General features: G+C 44.9%; 1 protein-coding gene across 8 annotated transcripts in view; it reads right to left on the bottom strand.

The window, feature by feature from the left end:
• The window catches only part of CIT (citron rho-interacting serine/threonine kinase), a 149,731-nt gene that overhangs the window by 62,564 nt on the left and 68,048 nt on the right, over positions 1 to 19,119 (bottom strand). For all 8 annotated transcript variants that reach the window (XM_072953653.1, XM_072953655.1, XM_072953654.1 and 5 more), the window contains exons 11-17: positions 11,009 to 11,114; positions 9,976 to 10,119; positions 8,612 to 8,731; positions 3,999 to 4,169; positions 3,669 to 3,719; positions 3,080 to 3,133; positions 496 to 636 (exon numbers count right to left, since the gene is read on the bottom strand). In XM_072953653.1, the coding sequence (XP_072809754.1) occupies positions 496 to 636; positions 3,080 to 3,133; positions 3,669 to 3,719; positions 3,999 to 4,169; positions 8,612 to 8,731; positions 9,976 to 10,119; positions 11,009 to 11,114 (787 nt within the window). The remainder of the gene's footprint in view (positions 1 to 495; positions 637 to 3,079; positions 3,134 to 3,668; positions 3,720 to 3,998; positions 4,170 to 8,611; positions 8,732 to 9,975; positions 10,120 to 11,008; positions 11,115 to 19,119) is intronic.

The raw sequence follows: 19,119 nt of genomic DNA on the forward strand, positions 1-19,119 counted from the left end.
AACTGGTTTCAACAACAACAACAACAACAACAAAGAATTGGAGGAAGAGGCCCAAAAATACAGATCTGGGAGTTGTCAACACACGCAGGTCACAGCTGGAGCCCTGACAATTAATATGTTATTAGCACTGCGGGGGCAAAGGCCAGGAGGAACGAGATACAGAGGAGGAAAAAGGAAATCTCAGGGGTGGCGTTCCAGCTCATCGAGACCAACAAGAATCCTCCCACAAGTGAGCCAGTCAGAGGAAAACAAACAGGAAGGAAAGGTTTTCATCAAAACATCTTTCTGCTCGGAGCTGCTGTGACAAATCTCTCTCCCCTTTGGGGAGAACGTCGCCAAGCCTCTCAGGTTTCAGAGGGATTGGCGGAAAGGAATGCGCTTTGGTCAGACACAAGCCAGGGTGGTTCTGTGGTTTCTTGCCCTCTCGGCACAGCCAAAGGCCAGCCACACCGGGACCAGGGTCTGTCCGCCGGGGGCTGGAGGTCCCCTGCTCACCTCGGCCTCCACCAGCTTCTTTTTGATGCCTTCGGAAGAGTCCTCACGGTTCTGCAGCTTCTCCAGCTCACGCTCGGCCCGCTCCTTGGCCTGGCGGATGTTCTGCAGCAGCTCGGTGGCCTCTGTGCTGGCTTTGACAGCCTGAAAGGAGAAGCAGCAGATGAGAGATGGCCACAGTTACTCGTGGGAAAAGATGGGGAACGTCTCCTATAAACAGAAAAGCTCAGGTCACACTGAGGTGGAGATACATTATATCTGTTTTCTGAAACATATAAACGTTCATCTTATTCTGTATTTCACCTGTTCTAAGGTACACTTAACTTAAATGTGTATATATATATATATTTTTTTTTTTTCAACACCACTGAATTTTGAATGCATCCTGCAATTAAAATTGACTGTTTTTCTTTCTTGGGGCACATAAGATAGTAGTGCATCAGACAATCATTAGCACCTTAGATTCAATACAACACAATAAATGTGAGCAAAAAGGTGTAGGATTTATCTGTCCAGGTATTAGTGTATTTACCTCGAAGCATTAATTTTCTCCTTAATCATCTCGTTTGCTATTTTCCTATGGGGAATCTGTACTATCAACTTTCATACGAAAACAAGATCAAAACTAAAAAAAATTTTTTTTCAAATAAATGCCTATCAAAGGGCACAATTACCAGTGTTCATGGTGGCTCATAAATTCAGGTTTAAAAAAAAAAACAGCAAGCCCCCCCCCTTTTCTAACCTATATAATCCTCCAATATACTTTACTTATTTAAAAAAATTTGTTTTGCTAACTTTTTTTGAGGGGGGGGGATTCGGTTTATTTATTTATTTATTTGTTAATGGAGGGACCAGGGATTGAGCCCAGGACCTTGTGCATGGCAAGCACACATCTACCACTGAGCTATACTCTCCCGAACAGTGAACGCTTTTGAGGTTAATTTTTCTTGGCATCTTAACTATACTGCAGCTCTTCTAGCATCACAGTAAAGATATGTGTAAGAAACCAACAAGCTCATACTCCTTTGCTTTAAACTATAATTTTAGAAAGTGAAACCTGCAAGGGAACTCCAGCTGCAAGACCAGCACCATCCAACATGGGAGCCAATCATCACATGTGCCTGGTGAGCACCTGAAATGTGGCTGGTGTGGCTGGGAAATTAATTTTTAGTTTTAACTTAAGTTTAACACATTTTAAAAATGTTTTAATATCCATACACATGGCAGTGATATTTTCGGACACACTGGATTAAGTAAACTGTATCATTCAGATAATTTCCCGTTTCTTTTTCACTTTTTAACATGTCTACTGGAAAATTTTAAATTATATCTGTGGCTGAGATGTGTGGGCAACTTCCCACTTTTACAGGAGAGCCTGGTTCTAGATGGAGACATGAACCTTCACACAAACTTCTGGCTGAAAGACGGAGATCCAGGCTTCCAGTAGTGACCTCAAGACTATATGAGAAAGCAACAGATGAATGGATACAGAAAATGAGGAACATACAGGCAAAGGAATATTACACAGCCTCTAAAAAGGAAATCCCGCTACATGCTACAATGTGGATGAACCTCAAAGACATCATGCTAAGTGAAATAAGCCAATCGCAAAAGGACAAACACTGCATCATTCTACCCATAGGAAGTATCCGAAGCAGTCAAAATCACAAAAACAAAGTAGAAAGGTGGTTACCAAGGGCTGGGAGGGAGGGAGGAGATATTGGTGTCTAGCAAGGAGTTTCAGTTTTACGAGATGAAAAAGTTCTAGAGATCTACTGTCCCACAAGAGGAACACACCTAACACTAAGGAACTGGACTCTCAAAAAGATTAAAATAGTACATTTAATGCTGTATGTTTTTAATAACAATTTTTTTAAAAAGGAGGAGGAGGAGGAAGAAGGCCCTAGTAAACGTATTCACAAACATTCTCGGTGTGAAAGGCACGTGTCAGAACCACATTCATTCTGGTCCTTGAGCATTTCTTGTATTCACCTAAAGGAAGGGCCATTAGCAGAAACAGGATGCTGTCAACCAACCCCAGCCACCCGAGCACTCTGGCTTCCTCCAGCCTTCCAAGGCACAGGAACATGGCCGTTTCTGACTGAAAGCAGTCTGGGTCATGAATGACACAGGCTTCTCTCACAAATGTGCAAAATGGCGAGCCCGGCCTCCTGAAGGGAGAGGAGCAGGCCTGTTGGGTTCTGTCCTAATACAATCAGAACTTTGATTTCAGAGTCCCACACAGCTTGGTTTTGTTTTGTTTTTCATTTTTAATGGAGGTACTGGGGATCGAACCCAGGACCTCGTGCATGCTAAGCATGCGCTCTACCACTGAGCTATTTCCCTCCCTCCAAGCTTGGTTTAAAAAAACAAAACACAACCACACTGCTGACACATCTCAAAAGGAAAAAGGATCTTCAGAACTCTGGTATTTTCAGGTAATGGCTCACTCCGCCTTCATTTTCCTAGGCGCTTAGGGTGACTAATTCTGTTTCTTTGATCTTCCATGCTCCAGGACAAGGTCAGGAAAAGTAGTTGGAGATGGGGTGGTGTAAGATCCCCCCTAAAAAAACCACCTGGGGCTTACCTTTTCCAGCTTCTCTTGGAGCTCCTGAATTTTGAGCTGCTGCTCAGCATTGATCTGTAATTAAAATCCCAGGAAATAAAGCAAAAGGCAAATCAGTGTTAAGGACCTGCTACATTTATTACAGTCCTATTTTCTTGAGGTTTCTGTGGGGTCTTTCTATTTTGTATCCCAGTAGCTACTGATGGAGAGGAAGAACAGGAGCCTGTCAGAGAAGCCTGTGAATGTTCCAGTGCAAACCTCCATGTGGACTGTTTCTCTAGAACCAGTAACAGACACACAGATGACAAAAAACAGAATCGAAGTCACTGGGTATCTTAAAACAGGAAGAATTTTCACCTGTGTTTTTACTAACTATCTAGGTTTGTATGTTACCGGGAGCAGGCATGACAGAAAAATGAGGTGCCTTTTATCCCTTTTAGAGGCATAGCTGAAACTAAAGACGGTCGTCTGGAGACTGACCATCAAAATAAAGGTGGAAGAGTGTTCTCTATTCATTGCAAGTGTCTTCTTAACCAATGACAAGCCATGAGGAGTGACATTTAGGAGAGTGTTGACTAAATTTACTAAATACACCAGTAATGGAAAATACCTTCTCCAGTTTGGAATATTCTCCCACTTCAGGCTTCCCTTGATCTTTAGCCTGTAATTTAAAAGATACAACACATTGGGAAATCTCAGGAACCTAAAAGTCTTACAAGACAATACTTCCCGCTATACCTTTTTGGTCTCTGTGGCCAAAATCATGATGATGATGATAAAATGAATAAATATGTAAGTTACCATCTCTAAGACCAGGAGCTTTGCAGGGCACCCCACCATTTTCCAAACACACACCCACAAAGCTAGCATTCCCTTTTTTAGTGTTAGGTCATCCACGACTCCACCTCACAAGATACCCTCCTGGCAGGGAGCTGGCTACCTTCATCAGTTTATGCTGACACTCCGTCGCCTTCCGCTTGAACTCCTCAGCGGCCAGCCGGGACTCTCTCAGTTCTGACTCGTAGAGATCACTCCGTCTTCTGGCCGAAACGAGGTCCTCTTCCAGCTGGTTCATCATCAGCCTCATTTCCTCAACCTGAGCCTGGTACTCCTAAAGATGTGGGCAACGGAAGGAAGGTGAGGAGAGACAGGGCGTGAAGACAGAGAAACGTGGACCCCAGAGGGAAGACACACACACACACTGAGGAGAGATCGGCAGAGAACAGACCTAGAGAAGAGGTGAGGAGAGAGATGGGGAAGAGGGGTGGGGGGATGAGGAGGGAGGAAGGAATGTTCAGTCTTTAAGCTGCTTTCATGGAGATCATGTCACTACTAACACCGTTTGGAATACACGTGCCTGTATGCAGAAAGATCCTTTGAGCAAATAACACTGTACCAGCAGCACAGAACCTTAAGGCCTCTAACACGGGAGAGCTGAAAGGGGGGTGCTTTAAACAACCAGGATAATCTGCTTACGTGGAGCGGTCCTCCAAGGGTAATCATTTATATAGATCTGTCCTTTAGAAGTGCGCCTAACACAATTAGATACGGTGCGAGTTTTAAAATTAACCTTTCAGAGACACAAGGGGGTCATTGGAAATCTCAGTGGAGAGAATCTTGGAAGGTGAAACTCATCATGTCAGTTTCTCACCATTAATTTTTCTGGGCCCCGAACTGAATGATGAACTTAACATTGCTCTTGAAATGTAAGTCACCCTGGAATTTGGAGAGGTCAGAAAACACGGGCTCTGGTCAAAATAACTTGTGAGAAAGACTCTGAAGAATGAATTATCTTGTTCCCTTTGAGCCAGGCCTTTAAAGTGACCCAAACAGTCCAACCTTTTCCAATGTGAATTTCTAAAATCAAAACTGAACATCTGCATCGAGGTTTTCCAGAAGTGGATTTACCAGAAGAAATGGGCAATGGTTTTGAAAATTTGGGAGCAAAACATGAAAATATTCTGTTAGTAAAAGCAAAGCTTATACATATAAGGATTATGAATGAGCAACGTTATCCAATCCAAGGCAGCTGGGGTAGGATGGGTGAGTAGGAGATACAAAGTGAAAAGAAAAAAGAATTTTTTCTCTAAGATCCACTCTCCCAAGGAATAACTGAAGAGGTATCAACTGAGCAAGGATTTGTCTTTTCAAGCAATAAAATGTCATTGATTTTTTTTAAGTAATAGTAGAAAGTAAATCTTTCATCCCATTGCAACAGGCAATCCCCCCAGTGCACACTAAAGTGGAGATGATGTCCTTATGAAAATGGATAGTTTTCATGTAAGCACATCTGTCCCTGTATGACTGGTAGAGGGGAAAGGGGAAAAATGAGCAGAGTGGAGCATGGTCTCATTTTCTCCCTTCTACTCAAAAGCACACAGTCATCCCTCAGTAACCACGGAATTTAGTTCCAGGACCAAATTCAATCCAGTTGGTTGAATCTATAGACATGGAACCCCTGGATATCGAGGACCAACTGTACTGTTATTGAAGGCCAATCCTCCAAGTCACGGGGTACCAGGTTTTCTGGACAATGCACACTAAGTGGGTGGTGCTGGGCTTTGAAAGGTCTTTGTAACCTACTCAACAATTACCTGAACTCACAAAGTGGAATATGAGCCAAATATGTGGAACGGTACATCCCCTATTTGGGGTTTTTCTAGACCCCTCAGCCAGGGTTGCGTTATGTCTTACTAAGACTTTCACAGCTCTGGGCCTACCTAGGCCCCTTTCTCCATTAAAAAAAAATACATTAAAAATTTTGTTTTACAACTACATTAATATAAGGACAAAAACATTATCTATGAAAACAGCATCTTTTACCTAAAAGCTCAAATTGTTTTTTTCTGATTTTAAATGTTTAAAAAATCAGAAGTACCAGCAGCCTTGCCCACAGGCACAAATTATAGAGGAAGCAGAGGTGGAGGGAAAGCTTGGTCATCTCTTACCCTTGGGTACCCTTCTCTTACTTATTAAACTTACGCTGGCAAGAAGAGAACATAATTTTTGTGTTTCATCAAAAGCGAGGGCAGAGCGCAGTTCCTCCCCACCAACATCTCTCGTTCTCGAGCTGTCAGCACCCGGAGGGAGAAAGTTGAGTATCAGGCAACATCTCTGCCAGCATCTGAGCTTTTGGGGCACCCAGCCTGCTGCAAGCATCAAAAAGAATTCTACCTCATTTGTTGAGCCACTGTTAGTGACACTGGACATGTTAAGGATATCCTACATATCCAACAGCTAACCAAATCCCTAAGTCAGGAAAAACCTGAGAGAAGAGAATCAGGTCTGTTTCCAAGGATGGCTGAGAGAGAGAGAGAGAGCTGTCCGCATCTCAGCATGGACTTGACCGTGTGTCCCAGTTGAACAGAATCAGGATGGGGACTGCACAACTTCTGAGTCCCGCCTCAAGTCATTCTTCTGAATGGAGCTGCAGGATTTTGTGGGAAGGAAGGATCAGACCTGGTCCTGCTCAGTCAGAAATCATGGAACACAAACGCCTTCCATGTCACCTGGACTTCTGTCTCCCTTCCTGAAGTGGGGGGAGGGGAATCGGCGACTGCTACTAACAGCCCCTGAATCAGACTATCATGTGAGACTCCCAGGTGTTTTTGTTTCAAACCAAATCCAAATACACCATGGCGGGTAGCTACGTAGAAGCCAACTATTTAAAATAAATAGCGGTACAGGAATCTGCTTTGAGAGGAAGAGTAGAGAATAAATGGCAAATCTGGAACCAACAGGCTACAGATAAAACACTAGGAGTTTGCTAGTAAACTCCTAGCAAAAAGTAAAGAAAAGTTGCAAACGCTTTTTCCTGGATTACATACATTCTGCTCTCACCAAACTTACCGGAAGTCATTTTAATAAATCCTTCTTGCGATGAGAAATAAAATCTGATATGGAGAAGTTTCCTTCCCCCGAAATGGAACTTTCAGCAATCATTAAATCTAAAACTCTACATGGATGCCAACTGTGGTATGAATCATAAAGGAGATTTCTTTGAACTCAACCACCAGCATATATACCTTTTCAAAATGTCCTGATAATTCTGCTTCTGTGGAATTTCACGGACACCAGCTGCTCCCTCTGGTGGCCAAACACAGCTTTCATTTCCCCAGGATGTTACCAAGAGCAAATTTCCAAACATGTTGAATAAGGGGTGAAAAAGAAGCCTACCTCTCGAAATTTTTGGATGAAAAACTATGATAAAAGGGGTAATGAGTCAACTGTCAAAGCGGATTTTTCAAATTATTATGTGTGACCTTCAAGAAGTATTGTTGTTCAGAAGCCTGACAACCCTACTGCACTATTTCCTGTGCATGTTTATTTAGAACATTTTTATCAAAGAGGATATTAGCCAGTCATTAAAAAAAAATATTAAGGTGATAATGAGATTATGTCAACAAAACCCCCAAAACAGTAATTCTTTCTTTAAAGAACAGTTAATGAATCAAAATTATTTGGAGGAGTTTCTTGCATTTAGCACCACCCAGATGGCTAAGTTTGCACTACCCGGAGACAAAAATGTTCATTTCCATCACTGTTTCCATTAGATTTTCTGAAATGAATGAGAGTTGCCTGGCAGCTGATAATTCAGCTCTCCAATTGCTCATTGCATTCTCTTCATTAAAGTTTCTATTTACAGTTTCTTCAAAGGATGAAAAAAAAACCCATGCTAAAAAGGAAACAATGAAGCAAAATAAAAATGAACCATTGAGAAAGAAAACCCTTTTAGAGAGGGGGAAAAAAAAAGAGTAGGCTTTTTAAAGGTCTGGTTTCTCTTTTCTGAAAACACAAGGGATGGCTTTCTGCAGCCAGATTTGCTGTGTTAATTCTGACTCGGTCTTAATGGCTCAAACTCTTCTCCCAAAATATTTCTTTACGTAAGCAAAATTATGAATGATCCTGGCTTCTCTCAAACACTGAAAGTGCATCTGAAAAGCTACAAAAATATATTTAAAAATTTTTTAATTTTCTAAAGCAGAGACTGGCAAACTCTTTCGGTAAAAGGCTAAATAGGAGGCAATGTCATCTTTGCAGGTCACGTGGCCTTCGCCACAGCTACTCACTGTTGGGTTGCAGCCACAGGCAGGGCAATAGGTAAATGAATGAGTGTGGCTATGTTCCAATAAAACTTTATTTATAAACACCAAAATCTGAATTCCATATAATTTTCACGTCATGAAATCTTCTTTTGGGTTTTCCCCCCAATCATTTAAAAATGCAAAAATCATTCTTAGCTCATGGCCACGGAAAACAGGTGGTTGGCCAGATTCGTCCCCACCGGCGGCTTTTTGCCCATCCTTGCTCTAAACCTACACCTTTGGTTGAAAAGAGTGGCCATTGTGGGGCACAGCCTTCAAAGGGCACTGGAACGAGGACTCTGCCATTTATATAAATAGTGGGGAATCTAAAAGTTCCAAGTGACCCACATACATAACTCTACCTCTGTCCTCACTGGCACCCCACCTTCCCTCTCTCTGTCCCTCAAATATGCGTCTGCCGAAATGAGAGGTTTGAGCTGTTGCCCTGCTCCCGGCCAGGGGGTCATACCTGCTCTTTGATTTCTTGGAGCTTCCGGCTCTGTTCTCTGATATCGTGGAGAAGCTGCAGTGCTTTGTCGTCCTCCTGGGACACCTCCATCCGTGCTTGCTCCAAACTTCGCTTTAAGCTCTGCGGAAAGCAAAAATTTTAATAGGGGTACCCTGTGGATCCTGCTCTGTTTGAAAAGATTCATTAACGGAGCTGCTGGCTGCTTTGCAGACGCCGAGGCGGTTTCGGTCGATGGACCAAAGTCAGCAACTTCCGGTTGGTCCCTGATTCCAGTTTTCATCCTGTAAAACCCCTTGGTTCAAGAAAAGTCATCTCAAGCCTCTTGACCTTACGGACCCGGCTGTAACTGCGTCCACCTGTCTCCTACCTGCCCTAGCACATACTTACTTGTACTTTCAGGCCTAAGAACTAGTAAGATCCCTTCGCCGTCCAACCACCACTGGGGTGGCTACAGAGTCTTTTTCTGGAATATCAGTTATTCGAGGACCGTCAAGTATAGATCCCTCTTTCAAAGTAGCAATGACTTCATTCTCTGCCCAGGTGTCATTTAAGACTCCAAGCAGTCTATTTCCACCTCCTGGCTTATGTTTCCTGGACACCTTTCATCCATAAGGTTCCCTCAACGCTTCAGTGGCACTGAAATAAATATCTGAAATACATAGCTGAATAAGTTCACCCACCACTGAAAGGCAGCCAAATCTGGAATGGAAACATAGAAGTTATTCTTAATCAGCCACGTTCTATAGATTTCCTCTCCCGTGCGGGAGGGGGGGGAGGAAGAAAAATGTGATTTGACTTCGTAAGACTGTTGAATTGGGTACGTTAAGAAACACCTGAATGAAAACTGTTAACGAAGACAATGGAGAAGACAGGCTACTCTTGTGAAGGAAAGAAAAGACAAAAAAAAGTCACATGGTAAAGAATGACAGAGGGTCTAGGTTTTTAAGGCTGAGTTTCCTTGCTGCTACGCTGGCTCTAAGGGATGGAAAATTAATTTGGGGGCGGATTCAAAACACATTTGCTCACACTAAAGATTTGGGAGTCCGGCTCTGGAGGCTGGTTGTGTCAGACACGACGTAGACCAAGGAGGCTAGGACGGGAGACATGGCTCTGCCATGACGTCTGTGCCCGTCTCCAGGCTCCACAGCCTCCCTGGACCTCCTGGAGCCTAGCCTCTCTCCTCTGGGACCTCATGCCTGGCTCACACTAACTACTCTGCCGATCACACATCTCGCTCGGGCATCCTCCCTCTCTGTTCGCTGCCACTAGCTGTGACGTGCCTCATGAAGCTGTCATGGAACAGGATGAGACACACACAACAGAAGTGCCACCTCCGAGGGAAGGGGACTTTGGGGAAGGCTCACACTGCATTCTGTGATGTAGGTAGCAAGGTCCTGCTCCAGGAGGGATCTCTGAGTCTCAGAGGCCTTCAGCTCCACCTCCTTCTGACTAAGCACAGCCTCCACCTCTGACACTCTCCGATGTAACCGGGTCATTTCCTGTTCCATCTGAAATAGACACATCAACACGTTAAAAAGGCCCGTGGGGGGTTCGTTAGGAGCAATCACATCTCAAGCAGCCTCCGAAACCACCTGGTGGTCTGGGCTGGGATTAATTTGCCAAAGGTTGGGATGGAAATACCATGGTTTCTTCGCCCCGGGGGCGCACAGTTCTTCGCAAGGACAGTCACCAATGCTAAGTCACTCCTCTCATACAAGGCTCCGTTCACACTTGATCACTTCTCTAACCCAGTGAGCAAGGAAGCCACAATCAGCATTTTTATCACTTGTTTGCCTTTTTTTTTGTTTGGTTTTTTTTTTTTTTTTTGCAGACGTCACTTTAATTTTATCCCAAATCCATCTTGATCCCCCCCATCTCCTTGCAAAGATCTAGAGGACAAATCCAGGACAGGGCAAGGAGCTATGTATTCGTCTGCACTCTCAGGAGTCCCAGGCAAGTAGTGACTTTTATGAGCTTCCAGAGAGCTGCCCCTGGGCAGGAACAGTGAGTGTTAAGAGACGTTGAGCATAATCAACACAGTGGCCGCAGTGACACAGGCAGGAGTTTTAAGAGACTAGGAAGAGAGACTTCGCATCACTCAATGCAGATGGGACGCAGCTCGGCCACAGGTGAGGACCCGCGCCACCTGCCGGAAGACGCAGACATCTGGCTGGGTCAGGCCGAGCAACGGGCCGTTTTAGATCCAGGGCCTCCTCTGGGTAAGACTTAAAGGGTTTACGGCAGCGTCAAGGCCCGAATTCATGTCCCTCTGAGCTGACTTCGGCGAGGGAAGGATCAGGTGGCTCAGCGCCAGCGGCGGCCCCGGGCGGCTCCCTCGGCATGTACTGACGGGAGGCTCCAGGAGGAGGGAGGGAGGCCGGCTGCGGAAATAAATACCTTGTGACACTTGTCCTGGGAGTCTTGCAGCTCTTTGCTTTTGATGAGAAGTTTCTTTTCCATGGAGCTAGTCTTGGCAGGGGAGTCCAGACTTGACACAACAGACCTGGGTAGAAGAAAACCAACATCAAGGTGACGGGCGCGTGGGCCCGTAAAGCTGCCTCCAGGGACTGTGGCAAAGCCCACGGGCCTGCCAGAGCCCTTGGCTGGCAACAGAGCTGGCTCAAGTAGCTTCTAAGGACATCAGGGTCATGAGGCAGGGAGGTGGACAGGACCAAGAACCCTGGAAGCAGGTGGATCTGAGTGCAAATTCTGTCGCCATTGACCTGAGACAATGATTCAGCCTCCCCAAGCCTCAGCTTCCATTTCTGTGAGGCAGGATGGTAATGAAAGGACCCACCACAACAGGAGAGCATGAGCATTCAACACCCGGCACTGTGCCTACACGGCTTCATTCACTGACTGACTCAGTCTGCCCCAGAAACTGTTCCAGGCTCTGGAACAGCAGTGGACAAGACAGACAAGGTCCCTGCCCTCTGGGAGCTGACATTAACAGAGGGCAGACAGACTGCACTAGGCAGACACACAAACTAAACGGTTACAGATGATGCCATAGGAGGAGACAGGGTGACACGCCATGATATAGGAAGTGGATCAGGAGCCTGCTTTCAGCAAGGTTGGTCAGGGAGGGCTTCTCGGAGGGGTGACACCTGAAGGATGAGAAGGCTCTGGCCATCCAAAGCTCTGGACAGTAACAAGCTCCAGGGAGGGGAGACAGTGGGCACCAAGGTCCTGCCACAGGACTAAGCTAACACCTCACGTGCCCAGTATTATTAGTGGACTACACAGACCCAAATGTTGCTTATTCCATTCCCAAGCCAGCCAGGCTGGTGCTCTTTCACTTTATAAACACAGCTAACCCTTATTATATAGGCCAAATAATGCCCTTCCACCAAGATGTCCACATCCTGATCTCTGGAGCCTGGGAACCTGTTACCAGATGTGGCAAAGGGGACTTGGCGAGTGTGATGAAGTTAAGGATTCTGTGATGGGCAGGTTGTCCTGGATTATCTGGGTGGGTCTAATGTAATCACCAGGGCCCTTTAAAGAAGGAAGCAGAGGAAGGGAGGAGATGTGATGATAGAAAAGGGTCAGAATCAGATATGAAGACACTATGATGCTGGCTCTGAAGGTGGAGGAAGGGGGCATGAGCCAAAGAATTTGGGCGGCCTCCAGAGGCTGAAAAAGGCAAGGAAACTGATTCTGTCCTAGAGGCTCCAGAGTGAAGCCTTGTCCACCTTGCTTTCAGCCCAGTTAAACCCACCTTAGACTTCTGACCTCCAGAAGGCTAAGGTAATGAATCTGTGTTGTTTTAAGCCACTGTATTTGTGGTAACTTGTTACAGCAGCAGGAGGAAACTCGTATACCTTCGGAGAACTGACTGTCTATGGCCAGTTCTGCCCTACAGCGGGGCACGTTTTGACTCTTTAGTCCCCATACAACTCTATGAGACAGATACAATTTATTTTCCTCATTTTATAAATAGGGAAAACGGAGGTCCAGGGAGCTTAAGTAACCATCCAGTTAACAAATGGTTTTGGTTGGTCTCAGTAGAGAGCTGGGGTAGAGAGATGGACAATGCACCTGATATAACTCTCAGGACTGTATCCCCCAAATAATGTAACGTGACCTCCTGACGACAGGCCGGAAGGATGCTCTCTCCACAAGATGGATGTACGCACCCACACCACACACATAACGCACACCCCTGCCTCATTCCCAGAAGCAGTTACTTATGGGTGGAGACACCAGTTCCTACCCAGGGCAGCTTCCCTCAGTGACTGGCAGCCTGGGCATGAACACTGAGACTGCTGAAGGGCAGGGACAGAGCAACAGCCCACAAAGGTTCTTAGGCATGGAGGGACGCAAGGCAGAGCCCACCGCTGCCCATCTCTGTTGCCTTGGTAACAGGGTTGCAGGAGCTGGTTGTCAACGAGCACTGGCGTCTTACCAGCAGGTGAAAGTTCTGCTTTCTGCTGCCCCAGACTACTTCCCTACCTAAAAGAGGTCAGTTCCCTGCAGCAGCTCAGAAGATCTCTCTCCCCACAGCTGCCAGCCCAGAGACAAGGGCTGGTGTGGCAGTGGTGTGACAGCTCCCTGCACACGCCAAAGGGCAGCCAGGTAAGCCAACACCTAGAGTTGCTCTGTTCAAAATCTCACTTTGCCACTCACTCGCCGTGTGCACTCTCTGAGCCTCACTTTCCTCGTCTGTAAAATGGGCATAATTCTCAACCTACTTCTAAGAGTTCTTATGAGAATTCAGTGAGATAACCCACAGAACGCCATCACAGTGCCCAGAGCATCATGAGGGTTCAAGAAATGTCCATCGTTACTGTTATCATGTTGGTTTTTAAAATCATCACTACCCTTGCAACGGCGTGAAGGGCACATGCCTCGCAGGTCTAAAACACTTGCTTAAATAGTACAACTCTGTTCTGTGCTATTATTCACATTAGAACAAATCCTGATTATTCACAGAAAATCAGCCAACGGGGACTGAAATCCAGAAATATATCTTTTTTAAAATCTCACTTTGGGCTACAAATTTTTGCATCTCTCCCCAGACTGTTTTCTACCTAAATCTAGACGAAACACCTAGAAACACACACCTTTTTTTTTTTTTAAAAAAACCTGAGATGAAATGGGTCGCGTGGCATGGCCTTTGCTAGTTTCTTTACTCCTGACTTCATTCTGGTGGGTGGGCTGGAGAAGACCTGAGCCACTGACAGAGGGAGGCGTGGTCCAGAGACAGGGTCCCTGGTCCTTCGGTCATCAGGAGTCACCGCCATGTCACTAAGCCGCCTGCATTGACAAGAGTCAGGGATGACAAGAGAGGCCACGGCTCTCTGTGTCTGAACACAGAGCCAGCAGCCTTGCAGGAGAACGATTATGTGAGTGCATGCTGATGGGATGGGAGGTGGCTCTCAAAAACTTGAGGCATGGAAGGCAGGCTACAGAGACGTTTAACATGCGCAGCTGTGGGTACAAAGCCAACTGCTTCTTCATCCCAAAAAAGCAATTCTAGGTCACCTGTTAATGGGGCCCAGAATTGGGGAGGTGTGCGGCCCCCAGCTGCAGACACTCGCCAGAGACGATGCACCAGCCCTGCCCCATCACTTGAGATCCAACTTCCTCATTCCGCAATTTTGATGCTCAACCAAAGTTCACTGTTCAGAAGGTCTAAGTATGGCAATTAAGGGCTCTTCAGATTAAAGGTGCTAAAGAAATTTTTTTTTTTTAGAATAAATGAAGATTACATCTAAAAAAAGCTGCAGAATGTATGCTGTGACCAAACCTGGCTTGTAGAAACAATCCCATAAACAATAATGGGGTTGGGGGCTGAGGCTGGAGGGTGAGAACAGAAGGGGGAAAGGTCACTAAAGCTTTCTAGGACTTCCCTGGTCTTCAGCCTGCCTACGTATTAGAATCGCCTTCAGAGCTTTCTAAAGAAAAAAAAAAATACGGGCATCAGGCAGTGAAAGACTGTGTGATCCTGTAATGATGGATACATGTCATTATGTAATTGTCCAAACCCACAGAATGTGCACCACCAAGAGTGAACCCTAAGGTGAACTAGGGACTTTGGGTGATGATGACGTGTCAGTGTGGGTCCATCAGCTGTAACAAACATCCCACTCTGCTGGGGGATGTTGATGACAGGGGAGGCCGTGCATAGGTGTGGGGGCTTGGGGGATACAGGAAACCTCTGTTCTCTTGCTAATATTGCTGTGAACCTTAAACTGTTTTTATTTTTTATGTAAGTTAAAAAACAGTGGTATCCAGGGCCCAATCAGACCACTCATCCAGAGACAGACACACTGGGAGTGTGGCCCTGGCAACAACATTTTTACTAAGCTCCCAGGTGATTCTAACGTACAGACAGGATTGAGAAGCATGGTGCTAATTAAAGAAAGTACGTGTGATTTACAGTCCAGGCATTTAAAACTCATGACTGTCCCCAGCATTTGGTTCCCAGTGGCATTTTGGCCAAGCCATTTGGTGCTGGTGCCTTTGGGTCATTGATCATGGTGAGCTACGAATTTCAAGACAATGTACAGGTTTCAGACAATGATTAAAGACTATTCCCATCCTCTCGGTTTTAATAAGCCAACTGAAATACAGCGGTTCCGTGGATCTCTGTGAAAGAAATACACTAGCAGGTATGGCTAGTGTATTTGTATTCTATTTATTTTTCATGTAGACACTCAAGCCAATTCAACTGCTAGAGTCAATGGTAAGTAAGCTTTCAGTACGTATTTCTTGAATGAACACCACCCCCTCAATAGATACTATGAAATAGCATCACAACTTTCTTTTTCGAGAATTTTCATTAGCTGACCTTCTGACTTTCAAAGCAACAGCAAATTATTGCTGACGTCTGTGCTATTCTGGAATCGATCGCAATGTAAATCACAGCTCGAGAGGTTCGATCCGAAGCTGGCCCCAGAGCCACCAGTCACCAAATGCAGCCCTGTCCTCTTCAAGCAGCAACGCTGCTGGTCTCAAATCATCCTGAAAATACCACTTCATCAAGGGTGGCGATATTTAAAGAGCTGATGCTACTGTTGCTTTAAGAAAAGGAAAGTACAAAAAAAAACCCTGTAATTGGTTGGAACTCTAAAGCTACAGGTGATGGGCACAGAATTACAGCAAAGAAACTATTTCTGTTGACCTGGAAATAAGACAGAGTCTACCTGCTAACTAAAGAAAGAGTTGCCAGTTGACACAACATTGTAAAATGATTATAAATCAATAAAAAATGTTAAAAAAAAAAAGGGAGAAAGAAATTCAGAGAAAGACTGAATCTGATCAAACGTGATCTAATTCCCAGTATAAAGGCGGGAAAAAGAACAGAAAACATGTTAAACAACAGTTTAAAAAAAAAAAAAGAAAGAAAGAGTTGCCAGAATTTTCCTTTGTTCTCAAAATTCTCAAACTTCAACCAACACAGGCATGCCTCGTTTTACTGCATTTTGCTTTATCACACTTCACAGATATTGGGGGGTTTTTTTGTTTGTTTGTTTTTACAAATGGAAGGTTCATGGCAACCCTGCATCGAGCAAGTCCACTGGCGCCATGTTTCCAATAGTATTTGCTCACTTTCTCTCTTGGTGTCACATTTTGGCAACTCTCACAATATTTCAAACTTTTTCATTATTACTGTGTTTGTCACTGTGATCTGGGATTAGTGATCTTTGATGTTACTATTTTAATGGTTTAGGCGGTGCCACAAACTGCACCCATACAAGACAGTGAACTTAGAAAATGTTATATGTGTTCTGACTGCTCCCCCGTCTGGCCATCCCCCTGTCTCTCTCTCCTCTGGCCTCCCACAGCTGAAGAGGAGAAGTCAGTCAGTGCCTGGCTTCAAAAGACAGGCTGATTCTCTTGTTAGGGACTGAAGCAGCTGGCAACTGTAAGGTGAAGCCAAGGCTCATTTACCACTCTAAAAATCTTAGGACACTTAAGAATTAGGCTAAATCTACCCGGCCTGCATTCTTTAAATGGAACAACAGAGCCTGGATGACAGCACATCTGTTTACAGCGTGGTTTTCTGAATATTTAAACCTACTGTTGAGACCTACTGCTCAGAAAAAGAGATCTCTTTCAAACAACTACTGCTCACTGACAACGTACCTGGTCACCCAAGAGCCCTGATGGAGATGGACCATGGAGGTTAATGTTCTCATGGCTGCTAGCCCAGCATCCATTCTGCAGCCATGAACCAAGGAGTAATCCCTACTTTCAAATCATGTTATTTAAGAACACATTTCCTAAGGCTACATTTGCCATAGATAGTGACTCCTCTGATGGATCTGGGCAAAGTAAACTGAAAATCACCATTTTAGATGCCATTAAGAATATCTGCGATTCACGGAAAGAGTTCAAAGAAGTCTGACAGAAGTTGATTCCAACCCTCGTGGATGACTTTGAGGGGTTCAAGACTTCAGTGAAGGATGGAGCTGCAGATGTGATGGAAAACAGCAGGAAAACTAGAATTAGAAGCGGAGCCTGGAGGTGTGACGGGATTGCTGCCGGCTCGTGATAAAACTTTAACAGCTAAGGAACTGCTTCTGATGGATGAGCAAGGAAAGTGGTTTCTCGAGGTGGGAGCTAACCCTGGTGAAGACGCTGTGAAGGTTGTTGAAATGACAACACAGGTTTTAGAAGACTATAGAAACTAAAAGCAGCAGCAGGGTTTCAGAGGATCAACTCCAGTTTTGAAAGAAGTTCTACTATGGGTAAAATGCCATCAGACAGCATGGCAGGCTGCAGAGAAACTGTTTGTGAAAGGAAGCATCAATGAATGTGGCAAGCTTCACTGTTGTCTTATTTTAAGAAATTGCCTCCCGAGCCTTCAATAACCACCAGCAGCCACCAGCGTGGAGGCAAGACCCTTCACCAGCAGAAAGATTACGACTCACTGAAGGTTCAGACAGTGGTTAGCATTTTTTAGCAATAAAGTGTTTTTTAATTAAGGAATGTACATTGTTTGTTTAGACATTATGCTACTGCATACTTAATATGACTATGGTATCACATAAACATAACTTTCATGTGCACTGGGAAATGAAAAAATGTGTGTGACTTGCTTTATTGCAATTTTCACCTTATTGCAGTGAATACTGTAATATCTCCAAGGTATGCTTGTATTTTCTGACCACCTTCTATGAGTGAGTGTGAGATAGATAAGATAGGTAAGATAGATTAGATAGATAGATAAATAGACAGATAGGAAGAAAGAAAAGAAAGGAAAGGAAAGAAAGAGAAGGAAAGGAAGGAAGGAAGAAGAAAGAGAAAGAAAGAAAAAGAGAAAGAAAGAAAGAAAAAGAAAGAAAGAAAGAAAGAAAAAGAAAGAAAGAAAGAAAGAAAGAAAGAAAGAAAGAAAGAAAGAAAGAAAGAAAGAAAGAAAGAAAGAAAAAGAGAATAAATAGATAGACATATATCCCTTCTATGTAGGGAGAATATAAAAACCCTGTGATCCCACAAGAGTTATCTGTAGATTCTGGACCGGGGCAAATTCGCACCCCACCCCCCGCCCCCAGGGGATATTTGGCAAAGTCTGGAGACTTTCTTGACTTTCATGACTGGGGATGGGAGTGCTATTAACATCTAGTGGGCAGAGGCCAGAGATGCCACTCAATATTCTACAATCCACAGGACAACTCCCCACAGAAAGAACTGTCCAGCCCAACATGCCAATAGTGCCAAGTTGCAAAGCTCTGCTATGGAGGCTCTCAAGTTAAGGAAATCCCAGTTTCTGTCCTCAGAGAAGTAGCAATGAGGAAGAGAGAACGCATGCCACTACCTCTGTCATCAGCAACAGTGCCCATTTACTGAGCACTATGTCAGGTGCTGTGCTTGGTACTTCAGGGGTTACCTCACTGAATCTTGCCAACAATTCTATGAGATGGATACAACTATCCTGCGGCACTGGGGCTATGGAATAGCTTGCCCTACGGCCTCGACATTCTCCTGTCAGCCATGTTATGATGACTGGAGAGCAGGTGCAGGCAGAAGAGCTGGGTTTTGATTCAAAGTTGGGCTCTGCAACCCAAGCTGTAGGAATCCCAACCTTGCTGCTTCTTGGCCGAACGGCCTTGGACAAACCCAAGAAAAATAATCCAAGAAACGTGGTGTGGAAACTTGGAAGAGCGAGTTCACGGGGGACTGGGAAATGATCATAAGAGGAAAGGTAATTTCTATCCATGACCAGCTGTGTTCAATGCTGGGAGGGCAACTCCAAGCTCAGGGACCCAAGAACATCCATCTGCCAGGTCAGTCCACAGCCACCCACAGAAAGAGCTCAACCCACTCACAAGAACAACTCTTTCTCCATCGCTTGGTGGCTCGGGGTGGGGGGTAATTAACTAAGAAACGGTACAGATTTTAGAGGCCCAGGATGGTTCATGCTCTGGGCTCGATGAGATGCAGCGCAATGAGGAAGCTAATAAAAGAACATGCAGCCTGCCCACACTTTGCTTGCCTGCTCCTCCTGGCCACATCCCTGATGCACAGCCAGTTGTCCCCATGGAGAGAAAAGGCGCTTC

This window comes from Vicugna pacos, chromosome 32 (assembly GCF_048564905.1).
Source record: "Vicugna pacos chromosome 32, VicPac4, whole genome shotgun sequence".
NCBI classification, from domain to species: domain Eukaryota; kingdom Metazoa; phylum Chordata; class Mammalia; order Artiodactyla; family Camelidae; genus Vicugna; species Vicugna pacos.